The 23,120-nt window shown below is 42.5% G+C and overlaps 1 protein-coding gene across 1 annotated transcript in view; it reads left to right on the plus strand.

Moving 5' to 3' along the window:
- The window catches only part of LOC124606239 (neuropeptide Y receptor type 2-like), a 244,258-nt gene extending 221,866 nt beyond the window's left edge, over positions 1–22,392 (plus strand). The window contains exons 4-5 of the mRNA XM_047138214.1: positions 11,762–11,947; positions 22,166–22,392. Of these exons, the coding sequence (XP_046994170.1) occupies positions 11,762–11,947; positions 22,166–22,392 (413 nt within the window). The remainder of the gene's footprint in view (positions 1–11,761; positions 11,948–22,165) is intronic.
- The last annotated feature ends 728 nt before the right edge of the window (positions 22,393–23,120 follow it).

Consider the following 23,120-nt stretch of genomic DNA (forward strand, 5'->3'; position numbering starts at 1 on the left):
GGGTCAAAGACTATGGTATATTGCGATCATTAATCATTAACGTTTTTACAAACGTGTAAACTGTTACACCCCAGACTGGCTAGATGGACTCTCGCTCTGCAACAATACCAATTTAAGATCGTGCATGTCTCAGGACAGCAAAACATTATTGCTGACGCTCTATCAAGGTCACCGCAGGGTTTGACTAAAGAGATTGAAGTAAATAATAACTCTGAATTCCCTGTATTGCTGCTGCAGGAAAATCCATTTAAGACGTACTACGTCAATTTGTGTGCGCATATGGCCCAGTTACAGAAAAGAGATGCTCAATGGGGAAGTGTCATTCAAAGGTTACAACAGCAACCTTCGGATCAGATGGCAAATTACTACAAGCTGGTAAATGGCGTATTATTTTTCCGCTGTGGAAGGCCAAACAAAGTCCGTTGGTGTGTTTGTATACCTGAGGCGCAAATAGAGAAACTTGTATGGTTCACTCATTTAACCTGGGGACATTTCGGTGCGACAAAATGTGCAGACAAGATAAGTGGGTACTGTTATTTTCCCAACATAAAGCGCAGAGTGCATGAGGTCTTAAAGAAATGCATAATCTGTCAAAAAACAATGCCGGATTCAAATGGGAGTAAGCACCCATTATGCTCTATATTAGTCCAAGAACCAAAAGAATTAATTTCGTGCGATCTGTGTGGACCATTACCTACTTCAAGAGGTGGTGTTAAATATGTGTTGGCATTTCTCGATGTGTGTACGAAATACGTAAAGCTATACCCGATAAAGGCGGCTACAGCCAAAGAAATTCTATTAAGATTGATAAGGGATTATCTTCCACATGTTGGTACACCTAAGGCGATCATAACAGACAATGCTAAAATATTCACGGGACTCCGATGGAAACAGACTTTGCCTCAAGTCGGTGTGAAACACATACTAACATCATTTTACCACCCACAAGGCAATTTGGTTGAGAGAATTTTTAAAGAATTCAATCGATTTATGAGGACGTATTGCCATAATAAGCAGACTGCGTGGGCAAATTATGTGGAAGAGTTTGAGCAGATATACAATAACATGCCCCACTCCTCAACTGGATATACACCTCGTGAATTGATGTTCGAAGCAAAAGAGGAAAACTTCTGGACTGAACATATGCCCAAAACTCAGGAAACTGAGATGATTTGGGAAGAAAAAATAAGACAAGCCATCATAAATATGACGAAAAAGGCTGATCAGAGAAAACAACAATTTGACAAATTAATCAAGAGGGTACAGACATACCATACCGGAGAGAAGGTACTAGTCAAAAGACATACCAAATCATCCTTAATAAAGAAAAGTATAAAGAAATGGGAGTTACTATATACTGGCCCATACATTATCCTATAAATTCCGAATCCTGGGGCTTATCTGTTAGCATACCTCGGATCGAACAAAATAAAAGGGTTATTTTCCCATAACGACTTGAAAAAAATTTAATGAAGATTAGAAGATAGGGAGGAATGGTGTTGCGAGTGACAGAGATGAACGCTCGTAAAAAACATAACAATAAACTGTGTGTGTAGTGTTAGAAAACTTTAAATTGAAATAGTTAATCAGTGACATAGATTATAGAAATAGTGATTAACTAATACTATCGAGTGTTGTAAAGAAGATAGTGGAGATAGGCTTCACCTGTGGTTTGGGTTAACATGGAACTTTAGCATTGCTAATGTCATCAAGATTTATAAAGGATCTAACTAACCTACATCTACATCTACATCTACATTGATACTCCTCAAGCCACCCAACGGTGTGTGGCGGAGGGCACTTTACGTGCCACTGTCATTACCTCCCTTTCCTATTCCAGTCGCGTATGGTTCGCGGGAAGAACGACTGTCTGAAAGCCTCCGTGCGCGCTCTAATCTCTCTAATTTTACATTCGTGATCTCCTCGGGAGGTATAAGTAGGGGGAAGCAATATATTCGATACCTCATCCAGAAACGCACCCTCTCGAAACCTGGCGAGCAATCTACACCGCGATGCAGAGCGCCTCTCTTGCAGAGTCTGCCACTTGAGTTTATTAAACATCTCCGTAACGCTTTCACGGTTACCAAATAACCCTGTGACGAAACGCGCCGCTCTTCTTTGGATCTTCTCTATCTCCTCCGTCAGACCGATCTGGTACAGATCCCACACTGATGAGCAATACTCAAGTATAGGTCGAACAAGTGTTTTGTAAGCCACCTCCTTTGTTGATGGACTACATTTTCTAAGGACTCTCCCAATGAATCTCAACCTGGTACCCGCCTTACCAACAATTAATTTTATATGATCATTCCACTTCAAATCGTTCCGCACGCATACTCCCAGATATTTTACAGAAGTAACTGCTACCAGTGTTTGTTCCGCTATCATATAATCATACAATAAAGGATCCTTCTTTCTATGTATTCGCAATACATTACATTTGTCTATGTTAAGGGTCAGTTGCCACTCCCTGCACCAAGTGCCTATCCGCTGCAGATCTTCCTGCATTTCGCTACAATTTTCTAATGCTGCAACTTCTCTGTATATTACAGCATCATCCGCGAAAAGCCGCATGGAACTTCCGACACTATATACTAAGTCATTTATATATATTGTGAAAAGCAATGGTCCCATAACACTCCCCTGTGGCACGCCAGAGGTTACTTTAACGTCTGTAGACGTCTCTCCATTGATAACAACATGCTGTGTTCTGTTTGCTAAAAACTCTTCAATCCAGCCACACAGCTGGTCTGATATTCCGTAGGCTCTTACTTTGTTTATCAGGCGACAGTGCGGAACTGTATCGAACGCCTTCCGGAAGTCAAGAAAAATAGCATCTACCTGGGAGCCTGTATCTAATATTTTCTGGGTCTCATGAAAAAATAAAGCGAGTTGGGTCTCACACGATCGCTGTTTCCTGAATCCATGTTGATTCCTACATAGTAGATTCTGGGTTCCCAGAAATGACATGATACGCGAGCAAAAAACATGTTCTAAAATTCTACAAGAGATCGACGTAAGAGATATAGGTCTATAGTTTTGCGCATCTGCTCGACGACCCTTCTTGAAGACTGGGACTATCTGTGCTCTTTTCCAATCATTTGGAACCCTCCGTTCCTCTAGAGACTTGCGGTACACGGCTGTTAGAAGGGGGGCAAGTTCTTTCGCGTACTCTGTGTAGAATCGAATTGGTATCCCGTCAGGTCCAGTGGACTTTCCTCTATTGAGTGATTCCAGTTGCTTTTCTATTCCTTGGACACTTATTTCGATGTCAGCCATTTTTTCGTTTGTGCGAGGATTTAGAGAAGGAACTGCAGTGCGGTCTTCCTCTGTGAAACAGCTTTGGAAAAAGGTGTTTAGTATTTCAGCTTTACGCGTGTCATCCTCTGTTTCAATGCCATCATCATCCCGTAGTGTCTGGATATGCTGTTTCGAGCCACTTACTGATTTAACATAAGACCAGAACTTCCTAGGATTTTCTGTCAAGTCGGTACATAGAATTTTACTTTCGAATTCAATGAACGCTTCACGCATAGCCCTCCTTACGCTAACTTTGACATCGTTTAGCTTCTGTTTGTCTGAGAGGTTTTGGCTGCGTTTAAACTTGGAGTGGAGCTCTCTTTGCTTTCGCAGTAGTTTCCTAACATTGTTGTTGTACCACGGTGGGTTTTTCCCGTCCCTCACAGTTTTACTCGGCACGTACCTGTCTAAAACGCATTTTACGATTGCCTTGAACTTTTTCCATAAACACTCAACATTGTCAGTGTCGGAACAGAAATTTTCGTTTTGATCTGTTAGGTAGTCTGAAATCTGCCTTCTATTACTCTTGCTAAACAGATAAACCTTCCTCCCTTTTTTTATATTCCTATTAACTTCCATATTCAGGGATGCTGCAACGGCCTTATGATCACTGATTCCCTGTTCTGTACATACAGAGTCGAAAAGTTCGGGTCTGTTTGTTATCAGTAGGTCCAAGATGTTATCTCCACGAGTCGGTTCTCTGTTTAATTGCTCGAGGTAATTTTCGGATAGTGCACTCAGTATAATGTCACTCGATGCTCTGTCCCTACCACCCGTCCTAAACATCTGAGTGTCCCAGTCTATATCTGGTAAATCGAAATCTCCACCTAAGACTATAACATGCTGAGAAAATTTATGTGAAATGAATTCCAAATTTTCTCTCAGTTGTTCTGCCACTAATGCTGCTGAGTCGGAAGGTCGGTAAAAGAAGCCAATTATTAACCTAGTTCGGTTGTTTAGTGTAACCTCCACCCATAATAATTCACAGGAACTATCCACTTCTACTTCACTACAGGATAAACTACTACTAACAGCGACGGACACTCCACCACCGGTTGCATGCAATCTATCCTTTCTAAACACCGTCTGTACCTTTGCAAAAATTTCGGCAGAATTTATCTCTGGCTTAAGCCAGCTTTCTGTACCTATAACGATTTCAGCTACGGTGCTTTCTATCAGCGCTTGAAGTTCCGGTACTTTACCAACGCAGCTTTGACAGTTGACAATTACAATACCGATTGCTGCTTGGTCCCCGCATGTCCTGACTTTGACCCGCACCCGTTGAGGCTGTTACCCTTTCTGTACTTGCCCAAGGCCATCTAACCTAAAAAACCGCCCAGCCCACGCCACACAACCCCTGCTACCCGTGTAGCCGCTTGTTGCGTGTAGTGGACTCCTGATCTATCCAGCGGAACCCGAAACCCCACCACCCTACGGCGCAAGTCGAGGAATCTGCAGCCCACACGGTCGCAGAACCGTCTCAGCCTCTGATTCAGACCCTCAACTCGGCTCTGTACCAAAGGTCCGCAGTCAGTCCTGTCGATGATGCTGCAGATGGTGAGCTCTGCTTTCATCCCGCTAGCGAGACTGGCAGTCTTCACCAAATCAGATAGCCGCCGGAAGCCAGAGAGGATTTCCTCCGATCCATAGCGACACACATCATTGGTGCCGACATGAGCGACCACCTGCAGATGGGTGCACCCTGTACCCTTCATGGCATCCGGAAGCATCCTTTCCACATCTGGAATGACTCCCCCCGGTATGCACACGGAGTGCACATTGGTTTTCTTCCCCTCTCTTCCTGCCATTTCCCTAAGGGGCCCCATTACGCGCCTGACGTTGGAGCTCCCAACTACTAGTAAGCCCACCCTCTGGAACTGCCCGGATCTTGCAGACTGAGGGGCAACCTCTGGAACAGGACAAGCAGCCATGTCAGGCCGAAGATGAGTATCAGCCTGAGACAGAGCCTGAAACCGGCTCGTCAGACAAACTGGAGAGGCTTTCCGTTCAGCCCTCCGGAATGTCTTTCGCCCCCTGCCACACCTTGAAACGACCTCCCACTCTACCACAGGTGAGGGATCAGCCTCAATGCGGGCAGTATCCCGGGCAACCACAGTCGTAGTCCGATCAGGAGATGCGTGGGACGAGCTGGCCGTCCGCGACAAACCCCCATCCGGACCCCCACAGTGATGCCCATTGGCAACAGCCTCAAGCTGTGTGACCGAAGCCAACACTGCCTGAAGCTGTGAGCGAAGGGATGCCAACTCAGCCTGCATCCGAACACAGCAGTTGCAGTCCCTATCCATGCTAAAAACTGTTTTGCAAAGAACGTCTGAACTAATCTACAGAGAGCGCAAACAAATCGACAAAATTTAAACGGTTATTAAAATACAAGATTGCCTAGTAAATGCAGTAATGCTGCTACTTGCGCACTGCTGACACTGCTCGGCGGCGGAAGGAGACTAAGCGAAATTCCACTATTCAGGTACTAAAACGCGATGCTACACTCTCAGATACTATAATACGCCCGAAATTTATGAATTAAACAATGCAAGTACCAAAAACACGCAAAGAAATTAAGAATTAAACTATGTAACAAATGAGTGAGCTAGGAGTATACGACTTGCTGCTCAGCTGCTTATCCAACGGCGGCAGGGAGCACACTGTGACCAACCGACACTGGCCGTTCAAAACAAAAACAGTAGACAAACGACTACGCGAATTTACACTATTCAGGTACTAAAACGCGATGCTACAACTCTCAAATACTATAATACGCCCGAAATTTATGAATTAAACAATGCAAGTACCAAAAACACGCAAAGAAATTAAGAATTAAACTATGTAACAAATGAGTGAGCTAGGAGTATACGACTTGCTGCTCAGCTGCTTATCCAACGGCGGCAGGGAGCACACTGACTGTGACCAACCGACACTGGCCGTTCACAACAAAAACAGTAGACAAACGACTACGTGAATTTACACTATTCAGGTACTAAAATGCGATGCTACAACTCTCAAATACTATAATACGCCCGAAATTTATGAATTAAACAATGCAAGTACCAAAAACACGCAAAGAAATTAAGAATTAAACTATGTAACAAATGAGTGAGCTAGGAGTATACGACTTGCTGCTCAGCTGCTTATCCAACGGCGGCAGGGAGCACACTTCAAGAAGAATGAAATGTTTCCCGCAAATGACGCTGAATAATCAAAAGAGGTTCCGAGTGAATGTTCATATATAGTTTCAAGTGCATGTTTACATGTGTAAACGTGTGAAGGGATGTGTTGTGGCAGTGAATCGTGAGTGACGGTTAACGCCGCAAAGATAATTTCCCGCGCAAAACAGTTGACGTCGGCGCGAGAGTTAGGATCGATATAGACGACACAGATATGCTTTGTAAGAGACTCGCATCAAACGCGAGGGTAAACTGATTCATGTTGAACTTTAAAAAGAAAAGGTGTTATAATTAGAAGTTAAGAGTTTTTAATTTATTAATGAATGATTAAAGAAAGTAATATTCATAGAATTAGTAGTTATTTAATGGTTCGTGTTCGGTTGGGAATTTTGTTTGAAAAATCCATTTCCATATATGTGCATGTATGAACGCCGTATGAATCAGAGAATAAATGAAAGAAGTGAATCCGCATTCCTCAATGCTAATAACTTTTACATTACAGCGATCAAGCGGAGAAATATATGTATTTAGAATAAAAAGTTTTTGAGTATAGATAAATTATATGACTTTTCAAGGAAATGATGGATTATGTCTTTGTATAAAAAGAACTACACTTTCCATTATTCGATGATTTGAATCCAAAATCTATTTTAAGTTGCATGAATCCTTTAAATTACGAAGAACAAATCAGTGATAGAAAATGTGTCAGAACTTTTGGACTTATAAGCACAAGTGGGGATGCAAAGTCAAAAAGAGTATTCAAACGAGAGTAAATATGATGATGCTTTTGGCAACATCATTAGTTAATGGCTAAATTCCTTGAAATACGTCGTAACAAAAAGGATGCATGAAGCCATAAGGATTTTGCTTTCAAAAAGGAGAATCTTGGACGGTGCTACCTAACCAGTTCTCTTACAGGAAGAGTTTCCCTTTTGGTCACTGCTAATTCTTTTGGATTGAATGTTGCATGTGAATTCGAGTATCCCTTTCCCTTCTACTCTTCCCATTGCGGGCCGCGTAGAAGACCGACTACAAAGTGGGCCGCGTAGAAGACCGACTACAAATGTGGACGTCGGGGACATGCAAGACCCGGGGGAGTTTTAGCACCGCAAGATATTGTCCTAGGAACAAGATTGTAAAACGAAAATTCACGTTATTTATTGTAAAATCTTTTTTTTTTTTTTTTTTTTTTTTTTTTTTTTTTTTTTTTTTTTTTTTTTTGCTAGAGGCACAAATCACTCTTCTCCAAATCGTGATATAAATTGATCCCTGTCTTTCCTTTAGAGATCTATTTCAAAATTAATTTTTGTTTTTCTATATCTTCTATGTTCCGTAGGCTGGGGGTCTAGGCTTAAGAGGTTTTCCAAGGTTTCTCTGCTTAAGAAAGTTCCCGAATGGGTAGACCCTGATAACAGTTTCATGAAAGATCATCTTCCTTGGTTGTGCACAGCAGACATAACACCTTGATGCACGTAAAAGCAATACAGCCGTGGTACCTGTCTCTTCATTTCTTCAGTTTTCAACATTTCTTTTCTTCGTCTGTCTTAAACATAATATTTTTTTTCAGTCGGAGGACTGACAATCATCACTTCCGGGTTATCCACACTAATAGATAGCTCGCGAAGTGTGTTCGGTAAATCAAAATTGAGCTCACAAACTTCGCTCGCTGCGAGGGGCATTGTAATCTCCCCACGGAAAATTACCCTCTACCACGCAATAATTAATAATGGTCAATCAAATCATCCATATTCATTCACTTTTGAAAAGTATCTGATCGGATTTTCTAGTAATATATGCGCCGACAGCTCGTCGACGCCAAGGTATTTTTCTGGTACGTTTATTCTTTGGAATAACAGAGGTACATATATGTATTCTCCATGGTTATTATAGACAGATAACTAGAACAGCTTCGGAAGTATCTGTTGGAAGATTGTCGGGTTGCTAAAAGAGACATATTTGCTCTTCTTCTCGCTAAAGCGAGCTATTAACGTTGGTGCCACTAGCGGGTTATTTGAAGAGAGAGAAAAACTGTAAACGTCAATTAAGTAAGACTTGGAATCAACAGAAAACGGAACATGTAATGAAGATGGATTGAATATACAATTTTCCTCAGAAATAAGGTTTGTGACCCTTTTATTCTAGAGTGAATGACGAATGAGTTCTTTGTCTGAATCATTGATGATTGTCTTGGCCCTGTAATTAGTGGGGAAGTTTCAGCTGTGACGAAGAGAGCCTGCAATCGATAACTCTTTATAAAATCGTCCAAAAAGGCTCCGGACACATCTGAAATTCAAAATCTGTCGTAAAAGGAACGAATTGTTCAAACGATCGTTTTTCCCAACTGAATGCAGCGCTTAACAATAATAATAGATATAAAGATCTTTTACAGCAAGCCAGCCGCTGAATGTTAAGACGAAGGGCTCCACCAGAGATTCTATTGGGCTGATTTCACGTATTGAAATATTATATTTAAAATTGTACATAGATAAAAGAGAGAGAGAGAGAGAGAGAGAGAGAGAGAGAGAGAGAGAGAGAGTGAATGAAGTTAGAGAAAATACTCAGAATCCTTCATTAGTATAATTCTTTGCCTGTCTTATCACGGATCAGCCTAAAGACAAAACAGGAGGCCCTTACTTTACTGTACAGATTTATGTGTGAGAGTGAAGGAATCATAAAGGCAACAAATACGTCTTCACAGACAAAACATTACACCAAGTTAGCGGCAAGCTGCATTCACATACTTTCATCATTTACAGTATAATCCATTATACATAATAAGTAATTTCAGTGACAGAGAGGGGCATGCAGCTAGGCCCAACAGCACCTCCTTTCGTGTGACAGAAGAGGACAGTGTTTCGCAACGCTCAGGCTGTGCGGCACCCTCGTAGGAAGTGTAAACGTACAATCAGGTGCCGCTGTTCCTCGCCAGCGTCACAGGGTGCAGTATCGGCAATTGAGAGCGTTCGAACGGGGCCGAGGTTTGCTCTCCGGGAGGCTGGTCTATCGTTCCATGACACTACGGCTCATACAGGGCACGCTGCATCAGCAGTGAGCCTTATGTGGAACCAGTGGAGAGTAGAGGGCCGTACACAGCGCCGACAGTGTATTGATCGACACAAGGTGACCACAGCGCTAGATGATGGCCGTCACGTCCGCTTGGCAATAACGGACAGAACAGCTTCGTCCATGGTGTTGGGCGACGCGCTGCAATGGCTGTGGACATGTCTCCGCCGACGGTTCGACGCTGTCCTCAGCTGACTGGACTGGTGGCAAGCATGCCACTCTGTCAGCTTCTGCTGACCAGAACCCACCGACGCCGCAGACTGAAATGGGCACGTGAAGTCGACAGGACGTAATGTGTGGCAAAATGTATTGTTTACGGATGAGTTCCACTTCATCATGTCCTGCAGTGATGGCCGCATACGCGTTAGACGCCGCCTTGGTGAAAGTAATCGCGCACACTATATTGTTGAGTGGCATTGAGGACAAATGCCAAGTGTGATGGATGGGGCCACCATTGCTTATAACACGTACCCTGGCCGCGTTAGTGTTGAGGAAACTCTGAACAGCTACAGCTAATGAGGACAGTTTTATAGCCTGAGGCATTACCCCTCCTGCATGCCGTTCCAAATCTCATATTTCAGTAGCACAATGTCTGGCTACATGTGGCGAGAAATATGCAGGTCTCCTTCGAAGAACGATGTGCACCACAGCTTCCCTCACCTGTGCGTTCGTCTAACAAGTTCCCCATTGAAAATGTGTGGGATACGGTCGGTCTGAATTTGTAGGTTAAGGTTCTTTTGCAGCCACAATTGATGCTTTGTGGACACACCTAAAAAACTGCGTAACAGAGTATTCTCCAGCAGCATGTTCAAGTGCTCTTTGATTCCATTCCACACGTCCAATGGCTCTCACTGCAACAAGTTGTGGCGCTACTCCTTACAGAATTTACGGAGTCAAGGTGCATGTACAAGTCAACAAAGGTAACCATCTGTGTAGTGTCATGTCCCTAAATTGTGGAATAAATTTAATTGGGATCACATCCCATGGTCTTGGTGTTTCTGAAAACTCAAAAACACAAGTATGGATGCTACAGTGACGACTGGAGCACCACGGACTGTCAACAAGAAGACAGTCGATGCAACTTCCATAACGCGGCAGTAGAGGAAGATTTGCTGACAATGGTTCGTCTAACGAAAACGTAGGCACAGGAGTGACACAACGCCGTCATTTCAGACGTGTCTTAGTTCGGCATCACGAGGGATGTACCAGAGTTTGGAGGATATAAGATTGCATTCGTCATTGTCATACTGGTGCAGTACCTTTCGTGATGGTGTTGCAGATGATTGCGCATCTGATACGACCACCTCAGCTTCACATAACGGGTACTTTTGACGTAAGGTTATGTGTCTGACATACTGAGCCCCGAGGTTAAGCCCAATAATCGACGTCTCCGTGAAGTTATTCTTCAACAAAACGCAAGACCGCATTTTTCCTATACTATCCTGAGCTAGCAACGTACTCGCCGCAGTGGATGGACCTGTTGCCGTCAGATCACCGAAGGTAAGCGCTGTCAGGAGGGCCGGCACTTGGATGGGTGATCATCCAGGCCGCCATGAACGGTTGCCATTTTTCGGGGTGCACTCAGCCTCGTGATGCCAATGGAGGAGCTACTCGACCGAATAGTAGCGGCTCCGGTCAAAGATATGCATCATAACGACCGGAAAAGCAGTGTGCTGACCACACGGCCCTCCTATCCGCTTCCTCCGCTGAGGATGACACGGCAGTCGGATGATCGCAATAGGACGCTTGTGGCCTGAAGACAGAGTGCTTCTTTTTTTAAAATCCTGAACTACCTCTATGCACATCATGTCCTACTGTAGTCTTGGTTGTTGGTTGCTGAGAGACTGGCACACCGACACTCGGTAGCCATTATCATTAGCATAGTGGAGGAGTAGTATGGGAAGACGTAGCCCTGTCGGTTATCCAGACTCAGTGCGATTCGAGTCCACCCTGGCTAGGGCCCCTGTTGATATCAGAAGTGGCAACTTGATGTACTGAATTCTCACCCTGTATGCTATCGAAACGTACACGAATTTAATCACGTATCCTTCCTGCTGTTCGGCACACGCATAGTTAATTATTTATTGTTTTCTATTTTTTCTGGTGATGCAGTTATAGTAGTGTACGATTTTATGGATGTATGGTACGGACTCCCATATATTGTCCACAGTCACAATTAGTGTAATGCAGCCAGCCGCATACGTTTTGTTTCGCAGGGCTATACCAGATTGTAATGGACCTGGGGTTTCCCGAGGCCACAACGGAAGCGCAGTACCTCGCTCTGGCGGCCTGCCACATCACCGCCATGACGTCAGCCGTCAGCAACCCTATCGTCTACGGCTGGCTGAACTCCAACATCCGACACGAGTTCATGCAACTGCTCCCTTCGAGATGCAAAAGGGGTAAGACGGCGGTGAGACGGTAACGTGTATGTTACGTGAGATAGAGCTTGTTCAGAATTATTGGAGTGTCTACTCGTAACGATAACATTACAATGAGCGAACAACACGTAGACGTAGAAGGAAATCGTAAGCAAGTTACAACTTGGTTTACCATTTCTTAAAGCCCCTACAGAGCTTACAAATTATTGATAGCTAAAAATTTGGCATGCAGTATTTATCAAAATTATTAAATTAAAAATTTTGTTTCATTTTCATGTAACTGTTTTCAGTACATGTTCGTTTGTTACCAAAGATTAATGCTTGTTACTATGTACGTTTTACTGTGATATTAATTATTAAAGTAGGAGCTGCTCTGACTCGCCCATGATGACAACAGTTCTGATGTGACAAAGAACAGCCAGAGAGTACAGAAAAGTTTGTGTATTAAACAGCCTTCTCTACGGACTCAAAAATGATATTCCTAATTAAACAGCAATAACCAGGTGAAATTAATAATTAGTTCTAAAATTCCTATCACGCTCAAGCATATTAACATTTAAACATCCACAAGATTGGAAGTGCCTATTGTTCATAGTATTAAATCTGCTGTTATTAAAAATGTACATCTTTTCAAAAAATATTTATTACAAACGTGTACGTGTGATAAATCATTACATGATTAAAAATGTACATCTTTTCAAAAAATATTTATTACAAACGTGTAGATGTGATAAATCATCACATGGGGAACAACTAGTGTTAGAGACAAAATGTTTGCTTACGCCTAATGTCATCGTTCAAGAGTGTTTGCGCCCCTGAAAGGAGGCAGCAAGGAGGCCATCTGCAGCTTTTGTATGCAATGTGTGACGCCTGTCATGGATTCATACCGCGTGAAAAGCGGTAGGTGTAGCAAAACTGAAGTTCTTGATTCTAAAATCACTCTCTCCCCTCAGACAAACTCTTTCTTATAGTTTTCTTGTTCAGAATCACTCCATCAATTTACTGGAATAGATTTCATGCTGTGCACCAGGTTAATAGACTACGCTAATTCGGTGAAATCTCTTACCCCAAGGCTGAGGGATACTAAAACACGTCAAGCGTCGTTGGGAACAATTTTTCCCTAACTAAAGTCGTTCATCATGACGTAATCCTTCACCCACAGAGGTTTTTCGGAAAGAATGGGAAACATCCTGCACAAATGGATGCATGAAAATTGTGCACAACTTCAGACATCGAGTAACTTTCTGTAAAATTATTCGGAATTTTTTCGGGTACGTCATTTGTTCTACATTAAAAATTCATTAAAATACAACAGGTGTAATGTGTGGGTATCTGATTATTTTGTTTGAAGTACAGAATGTTGTAATTACGTGATGAAACTGTTACATATGAACCATCCAGCAAAGTAGTTTTCACTGTTACAGAACCAATAAAGAACTGGACTTATGTATTAGCCTTAATACTTCAGTAGCCCCTAAACATTAAATAAATAACGCCTCGATGATGACAGATGCCTTATCTTTATAATAAACTACATATTGTGAAGCTTATTTTCACATTATAGATTTCATCACTGTGACTACACGTTCATTTACATGTCATTACAGTAGGAAACAAGTATCAGGTAAATGTAAAAGCAGTTTTTTTTTTATTTTCTAGTCTTCCTTAACTGCCCTGTAGTAATTATTGTTGAACTGTTGGGAAAAAGGCTTTTTTTTAAAAAAAATATGTCTGAAATCTATGGAGTAACTTAATATGGACTCAAAAAGTGAATATGAAAAACTTAAAACTGTCCCGGTCGTTGGAGAGCAACGTAAGAACCATTTCCTTCCTTCGGTTAATCTAAAATTTACTTGTAACCACGTCTTTCACAATTTATTATGAGCGCCCTACTGTAGAAGCAATAGTAGTCATTTTTGTACTAAAGTTCAAAATGTTTAGAATGAGGTCAACCAGAAAGTGAAGACTGACGTTATTGATCACGAAGTATGCATGACGCGTGTAGGGATTATCTCCACCTTCAGAACTCTAAAATAGAAACGTAACAAATGAATTGATATACAAAAATTCATTAGAATAACTTTTTAGATGGTAATAACTAAACAACATTAATCAAAAGTGTAAATACAATCCATTTTTACCTACCCAAGAGCAAAGGTTGCTCAAGGGTGAGAACGTTATCATTTGTGTACGTGACTTGAGATGACGTACTAAGTGAGTTCCCATAAAGCAAGGGTCGAAAGATAAAATTGCCGCTACTTGACAGAAGGGTTACATGGTGGCGCCGTGTCATAATTTACATAATTACATAAAATGACAAAATTAAAAGTGGTATATCAGTGCACATGCCAAAATACAAGGAAACATAAAGAAACGTTACATATAGATCATATGATGAAAATACGTGGTAATACGTGTCCAAGAACATTGATAGGTCATTGATCACTAATCGCGAAAATGACATAATTTATTGTTAAGAGATATAATACAGGAATCTAAAGCGGAACAAAGCCTTTACCTTAAAATTACATTTAAAAATTAGTTACAAGATACAACAAAATAATTTTTGTTGTTGTGGCATTCAGATCCCAAATGGATTTCGTGCAGCTGCCCACACTGCTCCGTCCAGTGCAAGCTTCTTCGTCTCTACAAAACTGTTGCATCGTACATCTACTTCAACTTCTTCACTGTTTCAAGCCTTTCCTCCCTCTACAACCTTCACATTCCACCCAACACATAATTCCTTCTATTATCTCAGGATGTCTCCTGAGAGCAGTGATTATTGTTCACCGTTGTGTTACCTCACTATCTCTGCTTATTTCGATTGTAATGTCCCACAGCGAAGCAATAACACCGTATTCCAAATACGAGAGCTAATTTGTTGTGAGTCTGAATGAGCAACTAGCAATATAGTGAATATATAAAAATTGCAAGACATGTGTGGTCAAGGATTACCTGTCTAGAATCTTCTTGATATGGGTACCCTCTCCCTAAACATGTATGGGGCAATGGATATAGTCACGTAGGAAATCAGTGGGAATCTTCTTCACTTATACTTCGAGAAATGTAGAAACATACACAAAAAAAATTTTTCAATAATGAGCAGCATACATACATTCGAATGGTGCACTAATCTGGAATCTTTTGCAATGGAGCAATCATAATGACCTTCTTCAGCTAAAGGCCACACGCGCTGTAGGTACACATGTTGTATCCTTAGTGCCGGCCTGGCACCTGGGTTTGCTGCCCGGTACTCTGAAGATGTTTCCTCAAAGGGAGCACGCTTCGTAGTTACGCCAACTATGGAGATACTCGGCCGATTAGTAGGGGTTCCAAAGCGAAGAAACCCAACAACGACCGGAAGAGCGGTGTACTTACCATATGGCCTTCCATACTGCACTCAGTAATGCCATTGGCAGGAGATGACACGGCGGTCGGTCGCGCTAGAGCGGCCCGTCTGGGACCAGAACGCCGAACATTACTATTAACTTATGTATTTTATATGAGTGTGTTATGATAGAATCATTCACTTATTGTGAATAGTTTCAGTATCTCTCATGGCCTCCTCCCGTTACAATTATGCGCTGTGTTCGTGTATGGTGTTATCACAGAGGTGTCTCCTTTGGTGATAGTTGGCGCCACTACAAGTAAATATTGTCATAAATCTACAATGGATTTGTCATGAATTTCAGACAAAACTATGCATCCTCGCGCCATGTGCCATAAAGTATCATGAGTCTTCAGGGGATGACAGTGATCGTCTTGAGGGAGTGGGGCGGGGGGTGGGGGGTATACACCACTGGTTAATCCCTAACTGTGTGAACGAAGATTGTCCTGGCGAAGAAGCACATTTGCATGGCGCTGTACGAGTGAGAAGAGAATGGGATAGATGGAATTCTGGAACTATCCTACACTGTTCAACGTTCCTTCAACAAGCAAAATATGTATATAATTATCACAGATTAAAATTTTCACATAGTGGTGATGTTGATTGTGACGATTATGGTGTAGTGGTATCTAAGGCTCTCCTAAACGAAGCCACACATTCACGCCATCTTTCTGACAGCAAAACAGATAAACAGATTATACACTTTTCCTGTATCATCATATCGTTTGGCCTCCCCCCCCCCCCTCCCGCCCCACCCCATCTTCATATTTCCCTGTACCATTGGAGGACGGCTTTATGGCGAATAGAACACAATCTGGTTGAGTAGCTAGTAGTAAATATTTCCTGTTAGTCGTGTCACATTCTATGGGCTTCAATGGTTTTAATTGGGCTGCGAATCTCTACCTTTGCTTTAATCTGCGCCGTGAGTCGCTACATATTGTTCAAATTGCTTCGAAAATGCCTATGTCGGTTTTGGCTGTGCTGCGAATGGCCCTAATTGACCACAATATGTAGTGGTTCGAATGTGCGTTTGTACGGAATAGCAGTACGCGTCCGGAATGAGGATTACGAGAATGTCGTCTTACGTTACGCTGCTACCATTAACATCGATACGCTGTGGACACCTCAAGCCCGCTATGTTCTCTATGCTTCGCACGGGTTATCATGCCTTCGGAAAGTTTTCAGTACAGTTAACTACGCTTAGGTAGCTAGGCAAGTAGGAAGGCAGGTAGGATTAACGACTTTTGCAGTCTATATACAGGATGAACCAGAGCTCCGACACGACAAACTTTCAGAGGTAGTAGTGCGGATCAAAACAAAACAAAACAAAAAAATGTCCTGTAACCTTCGGCTCTAAAAGTCATACCTTACGAGCTGTGAGCACATTTTCTAGAGAAGAGGTGTGTTTCACAGTAACAAAGATGAACTAGTGCCCTTAGTTGCTAAGGCATGCAATGTAGAGCCCATGTTTATTACGCATTTCTATCTCGGTTTGGTCGACGAAAGTTTGTCTGTAGAGTTATGGTTCACCGTATTTAATTAAAGATTTCACAATGCAATTCTAATTCAGAAATAGCATTTGGATGTTGGTTGTTTGGTAGACAGTCATGCAATAAGGCGGAGCATCTACCAGGACTTGCCGGAATCCGAAAACGGCAATTTCTGGCTCTGCTGACACAAAGATCTACCATTCCACGATACTGCTGCTCGCACTACTCGCGGTATGATGACTAAAATGCAAATATGGGCACGACGGCATCAGGTGGAACATGCTGGATTTCAGCTGTCGCACGTGACAGTGATTACGTGAGGACAGACATTGCTCGCTCGGCAGAGATAGATCCACACATACAGCGAATGTTTTTTATGGTTCTCTTGATGGTTCATCAGAAGTAGGTTTACCGACTGTGGTCCGCCTCATAAGAGCACTTGACGCAATACTGACCTTGCAGACGAGTTACAACATCACGTTGGACTTATTCGTATCTCGACGTTTCGAGAAGAACGAAAGCTGCCAGATTCCATTCGTCTTCGTCGCACGGGTCCAGTGCCTGTCATGATTTAGGGTGTCATTGGGTACACAACACAGTCATGTCTGTCTGGTATAGCCGTCATGTTTCTGCTAACGCTTGTCTGTTGGGCTATGTCACTCTGGTGTAATCTAATAACAAGGCAACGCATGACCACACTTTGTGTCTTAGGGTATTCGACTGTTGCTCCCACCAACGCGTTCTCCAGAACTATTCCCGTGAATGGCGGGGATGACGGGGTCCACTCGCCAACCACAGAATTGGCGAACTCTGCCCTACTGTTGAAGCAGCATGTAATACCGAGTCCGTAAGTGTCATCAAAGCTCAGTTCGATTCGGTATACAACAGCTTTAGAGGTACTGTTCCTGCCGAAGATGACAGCACTATGTACTCCAATGTCGATTCTGATGAGAATCACCCTATCATTGAACTGTTCACGATAACTCACACTCCGCCCTACTTTCATATTCGTAATCAATCATACACTCGTTATACCATTTTCTGCGGCTGTTGGTATTACCCTGTACTTAGCTAATCAGAAATCTTTGTCTTATTTCCATTTCACCTCACTGACCCCCACTATATCTACATTCTGCCTTAGCATTTCCCCTTCAAGTTTTTATACCTTCACTATACTGTTAGAACTTCTGACATTCCACGCCACAGCTCGTAGAACGTAATCCTTTCGTTGGTTATTCAGGTTTTTCCTGCAGATATGGATGGTGGTCTAGTCCGGAATTTTTTGCCAGTGAAGAGATCATCACGAGCCATTTCAATTGGAGGCCACATGTCTTATGGATGTACATTGTGTGTCTTTAATGCAGTGGTTTTCGCCATCTTCTGCATCCTCATGCTGTTGATCATTGCTGATTACTCCGTCTTTACGAGCAGTTCCGCACTCTAAAGGCAAGAGAGTGCACTGAAACTCTCTTCACTCCTCCATCCTCTTTGGAAAGGTCGTTCGGTGAAAGAGGGGTGAGTTCTTATGCCAGAAGCCTTCGACCGCCATTTCAGATGCTTTTTATTCAAAATTTAAGCGATGTAGGGTTTCGAATGCGGTACCGAGGACGTTTTGAGTACAAATCATGGACGCTACCCCCTTTTCTTTTTTCTTTTCTTCATTTTGTTCGTTATTGTTCATTACATTTGGTCTGGGCGGACGTCACGTAATACCCTTTCAAGTTCATTGTTGTGGCCGAACACGCTGAGCTACTGTGCAGGCGAGGCTAAGCCAGCGCGCATATCTGACAGGCAGCGAAACAAGTTTTAAATCTAATTTAAAATAATTGCTCTTAGACAACTCGTTCTATTCCACTGACAAATTTCCATTTTGTACCGTCCCTTACAGAAGGATTCAGTGCACTCTTTACACCTACCCACTCTTTCCTCTGCGTTTAGCAGCGGAATTCCGACTGCACTCTTGCTGTTATCGTCTGCTTCCGTAGCTGACAAGTCTACAAGGCCGACGGCCTTGCGGTGGACCCAGGTTCAATTCCGGGGATTTTGCTTGGTGGGTCGATTTGTGCGGGTTGCACTCTGATTTTTGAGGAAAACTAAGGACTTACTCGACCGACTGGTAGCGGTTACAAATTCAAGAAACCAGACGACGACTGGGAGAGCGGTCTGTTGACCATGTGTGTCTCCTCAAGGCGTCCAAAGACGTCGTTGGCAGAGGATGACAGGGTGCCATGTCGGACCTGATATGTCCGTCAGGAGTCCGAACGCTGAACTTTACTTTTTCCCTTTTTCTTAATGTTATCACCCCTTCTGTTCATTACATACACCTTGGTGTGACTATTCTACAATATGAGTCAGTCCTCCTGACGCTTACTCCTTTTTAGATTGCTTCACATTATCCTGGAGTCCTTTCCTCTATACATTCCAGTTTGTCAGTGGAAATATTTCTTCTCTTACCAAATGTTCTACTTCTGCTCAGTTATGTTCCTTGTACCTTTGTTTGATCCACCAATATCTTTGTTTGGCCTTTCTAGAGATGTCCACTCCTCTGCAACTGAAATTTTTACTGTCGTATTTCTTATCGCAGTATAAAAGTCCCTAGCACAACCCAAACGAATCTCATATGGTTCGTCAGTACTTCAGTATTCCACTTTCTTCCACACTCATCCGAACGTTCTCATAAACTTCCATCGTTACTAAATTGTGATCTGAGTCAATACCTGCAAATAGTTTTCCTTCCAATCGAATATATGATTTCGGAGTATGTGTCTGGCCATGATGAAACGCATCTGTAATCTTCTGTGTCTCATTTTCTCCAAGTGTAACTACTCGTAACATTCTTGAACAGAGAATTCTATTAGTCTGTCTCTTCTCTCATTTCAAATGCCGGGCATGTAACATCTTTTCTATTCCTTCATTTACAACCGCGTCCAATTCCCGTAATTATTAGATTTTCATCTCCGTTTACATACAGAATTACCTGTTCACTAACCTCGTATACTTTTATCTCTTGTTCTCCTCCTTGTGACCTCGGTATTTATACCTGCACAGCCATTGTCGGCGATAGCTTGCTGCCGAATATGATACAAAAAATCCTACCAACGAACGTCCACTTGCTCACTCCCTGCTCTACTTTCCGATTCATTACGAATCCCACTCCTCTCATACATATTATGTTGTTGTTAATATTCGTCCGACGAGAAATCATTATATTCTTTCCATTTCACTTCATTGACTTGCACTATCTAGACTGAGGTCTTACATTTCTCTATTGAGATTTTCTAGTTTTCCTACTACGTTATAACTTCTGAAAATACATGCTCCTACTCGTTGAATGTTACCTCTTGGTTGGTTATTCAACTTTTATTCTCACGTTCACCACCCCCCTTACCCCCCCCCCCCCCCCACCCCCGCCGCCCTTTGATCGTACCCTCTCAGAAATCCGAATGGGGAACTAGTGCGGAATCTTTAGCCTATGGACAGATCCTCTCTTTATTGCAGGTCACGCATCCTATGGATACATACTTTGTGCCTTTAATGTTGTAGTTATCATTGCCTTCTGCATCCTCGTGCAGTTGATCATTGCTGATTCTTACGGCTTATTTGGAGAGTTTCCCATCCAAAGGGAAAGGGGGTTCCCAAAACCTCCGTCCATTCCTCCGCCTTCGTTGACAAGGCCTTTGACAGAGCGAGGGTGACTGTGTGTGTCGGAAGTCCTTGTCCGGCACTGTTGACGACTTTTCTATAATATTTAAGTCATGGATAGGCTCGAAGCCGGGACCCACGCTGTTTCGATTACAAGTCCTAATCACTACCCCTAGACCATATGTTCATAAACGAATATGCACAATAACTAAACGTTCGTTACTTGCTATTTTTTCCTGCTGTTCCAGTTTCAATAGCCAACTGCATATTCACTGCAGTACAAGTATCCTATACGACAAACAGCACGCAATTCTGAATATAGGCCGTTCATCAGTTCCTACGTTGACCTATAGGAGAGTGTTTACGTTACATTTGCACCGTGACCTAACTTGAGCGCACGTCTTTGTGACGTCAGAAATATAGTGTTTGTGGCCAAAGATAATTATGTATAAAAACTATTTAGTAGAGAAGCTTTTATCGAACATCTTTGATAAAAGTAAGAGTTACGGCCATTGCTTAAATGCCACTTCACTTGCCTTAGTGCATGTAAGCTGTAAAATGACGATGTACATGTGGTGCGTGCCTACCACCATAGTGAACATTACACAAAGCATAGTGACTACAAAACCCGTAATAAGCGGTCGGAATCCAGCTGTGTTTGAATTTGCTGCTCTGCAAATGATGTTAAGCTGACATATAACAAGAATGGATATGAAAATCCAAGTTTTTTGAAATTGTACATAAGTGAAATGTATGTATTTACTTGTACTCTTAATAACCTAACTTAGCCTTCATAACTTACTCATTAGGTGATTTACACATTGGTTCACATGTTTCTGCAAAAATATGTAAAATAGTACATGGAGATTCGAGTAATATATTGCAAGATGGAATAGCTTTCGCCTGTTGGTAAGAATCTTAACGTGGCCAAGACCTCTAGCAGAAATAGCATTCATGATTTAAACAATGAAACACTGTATCAGTTAAGAATTTTTGCACGATACTTTTCAAGAAATTATTCCCAAGATGAAGTACAAATATTTACATACGTATTTTATGCAATGTCCAATTGCCGTAACCTGTGAAACACAACTGCATGGCAAGAGAGGCAGATAACACACATACAAAAACCGCATAAAATACTTATGTGAATATTTATTTTTCTCAAAAAGCGACATATTAAGCACGAAAAAATACGTAGCTAGTGCAGTGTTTCACTAATTAAATCATCAATGACGCAGTTGCAGGCTTTTCAAAGACATCGGTTGAGATGAAGGAAATTAAAAAGTGACTTTTCTTAAAGGAGTGTTGTGTATGCAAATATTAGAGGCCAATTTCATAGTGGCAATCTGAAACGTTAGTTCACGCATTCTCAAATAATGTTCGTTGTTTTTATCTCCTCGCACTGTAGCTGACGTAGCTAATTATGGTAAACACTTTGAGCTTCTCCTGTCGCTACGCACAGTTTCACACAGTGTCGTTTACGTTTCTCTTTATTTTCAGGCAGTGTACTCGCCACCAACGTATTGTGCTGTCGTTAACTTTACAGCATCCATACGTTTGTGTCGGCCCACATTTAACACTACATAGCTGATGTCACATGGACGTGCGCTTATTCTTGTACTTATAATTGGCCACGGTTATCATTATATGAAGTAATTAGGCCTTGTTGCTGGACGAGTAATTAGCAGATCTGCTTACCCGCCGTCCGTGTTCTAGTGCTGGCGCGGCCCACGTCTTGCGCCGAGACGGGTACGGGCCTGGGCGGCGGCGGCGGCTTGGAAGACGGCACGACCCGTACGCAGCTTGCCGCACCCACCGCCAACAGCAGCACCGTCGCGGCCGCCGCCAGCCATCAGGGGGCGCTGCTGTCCCTCCAGCACCGCAACGGCGCAGCCAGTTTTCTACGGCCCACCGCCAAGGAGGCCTCAGTGACGGCACTCTAATGTGAACAGCACGAAAACCGAATATCTGCTCTGCTGACGTCGTCCTCTTCAGCTTTCGCCTTGGTTGTTGAGCACGCGATGCTGAACTGGCGAGTGGCAGCTGCGAGAAGTGCGTGCGAGACAGCATACCGTTGCTGAATGCGAATAAACTCATTCGGTATAGAACTGCAACGGATGATTGAATGAGCTGTATAGAGGGGCTGCTTTTGCGAAGCCGGGAAGACTCCTTTGCTCACAGTATGTGCCACATGTTTCGTGCCATTGTGTCGCTAGTAACTCATTGTCATCAGTGACATGGGATACTACTTTGATTCGACTCGTTAAAACATCACAGTGTGTACTTTCACAAATCCGAGTGTGACTTGCAGTCCGATACATAATTTCTTAAAGCTGATAACAGATCATACTCCACTTGAATATGACCTATTCTTTCATAAATGCATTGGTCGTTTTTAATTCCTTACAAGTCATAGTCTAGAAACCTAATCGACAAGTAACTCCTACTATCCTCAACTGATAGACCTATAGTACAACTACAGACTTAGAAATAGATGAACGTTTCTCCATTTTATCTCTTCTTTATGCTATCACAAAAATTTCTAACATGAGCACAAACATCCTCATTTTGCCACACATCCAGTTTACTCTGTAATAATTTACCATAGTATCTTTTTCATGTCTTAAATTCCCTACATCAGGTCGTTAATTCTCGCGACATCTTGTAAACG

The sequence above is a fragment of the Schistocerca americana genome, chromosome 3 (assembly GCF_021461395.2).
Source record: "Schistocerca americana isolate TAMUIC-IGC-003095 chromosome 3, iqSchAmer2.1, whole genome shotgun sequence".
NCBI lineage: Eukaryota > Metazoa > Arthropoda > Insecta > Orthoptera > Acrididae > Schistocerca > Schistocerca americana.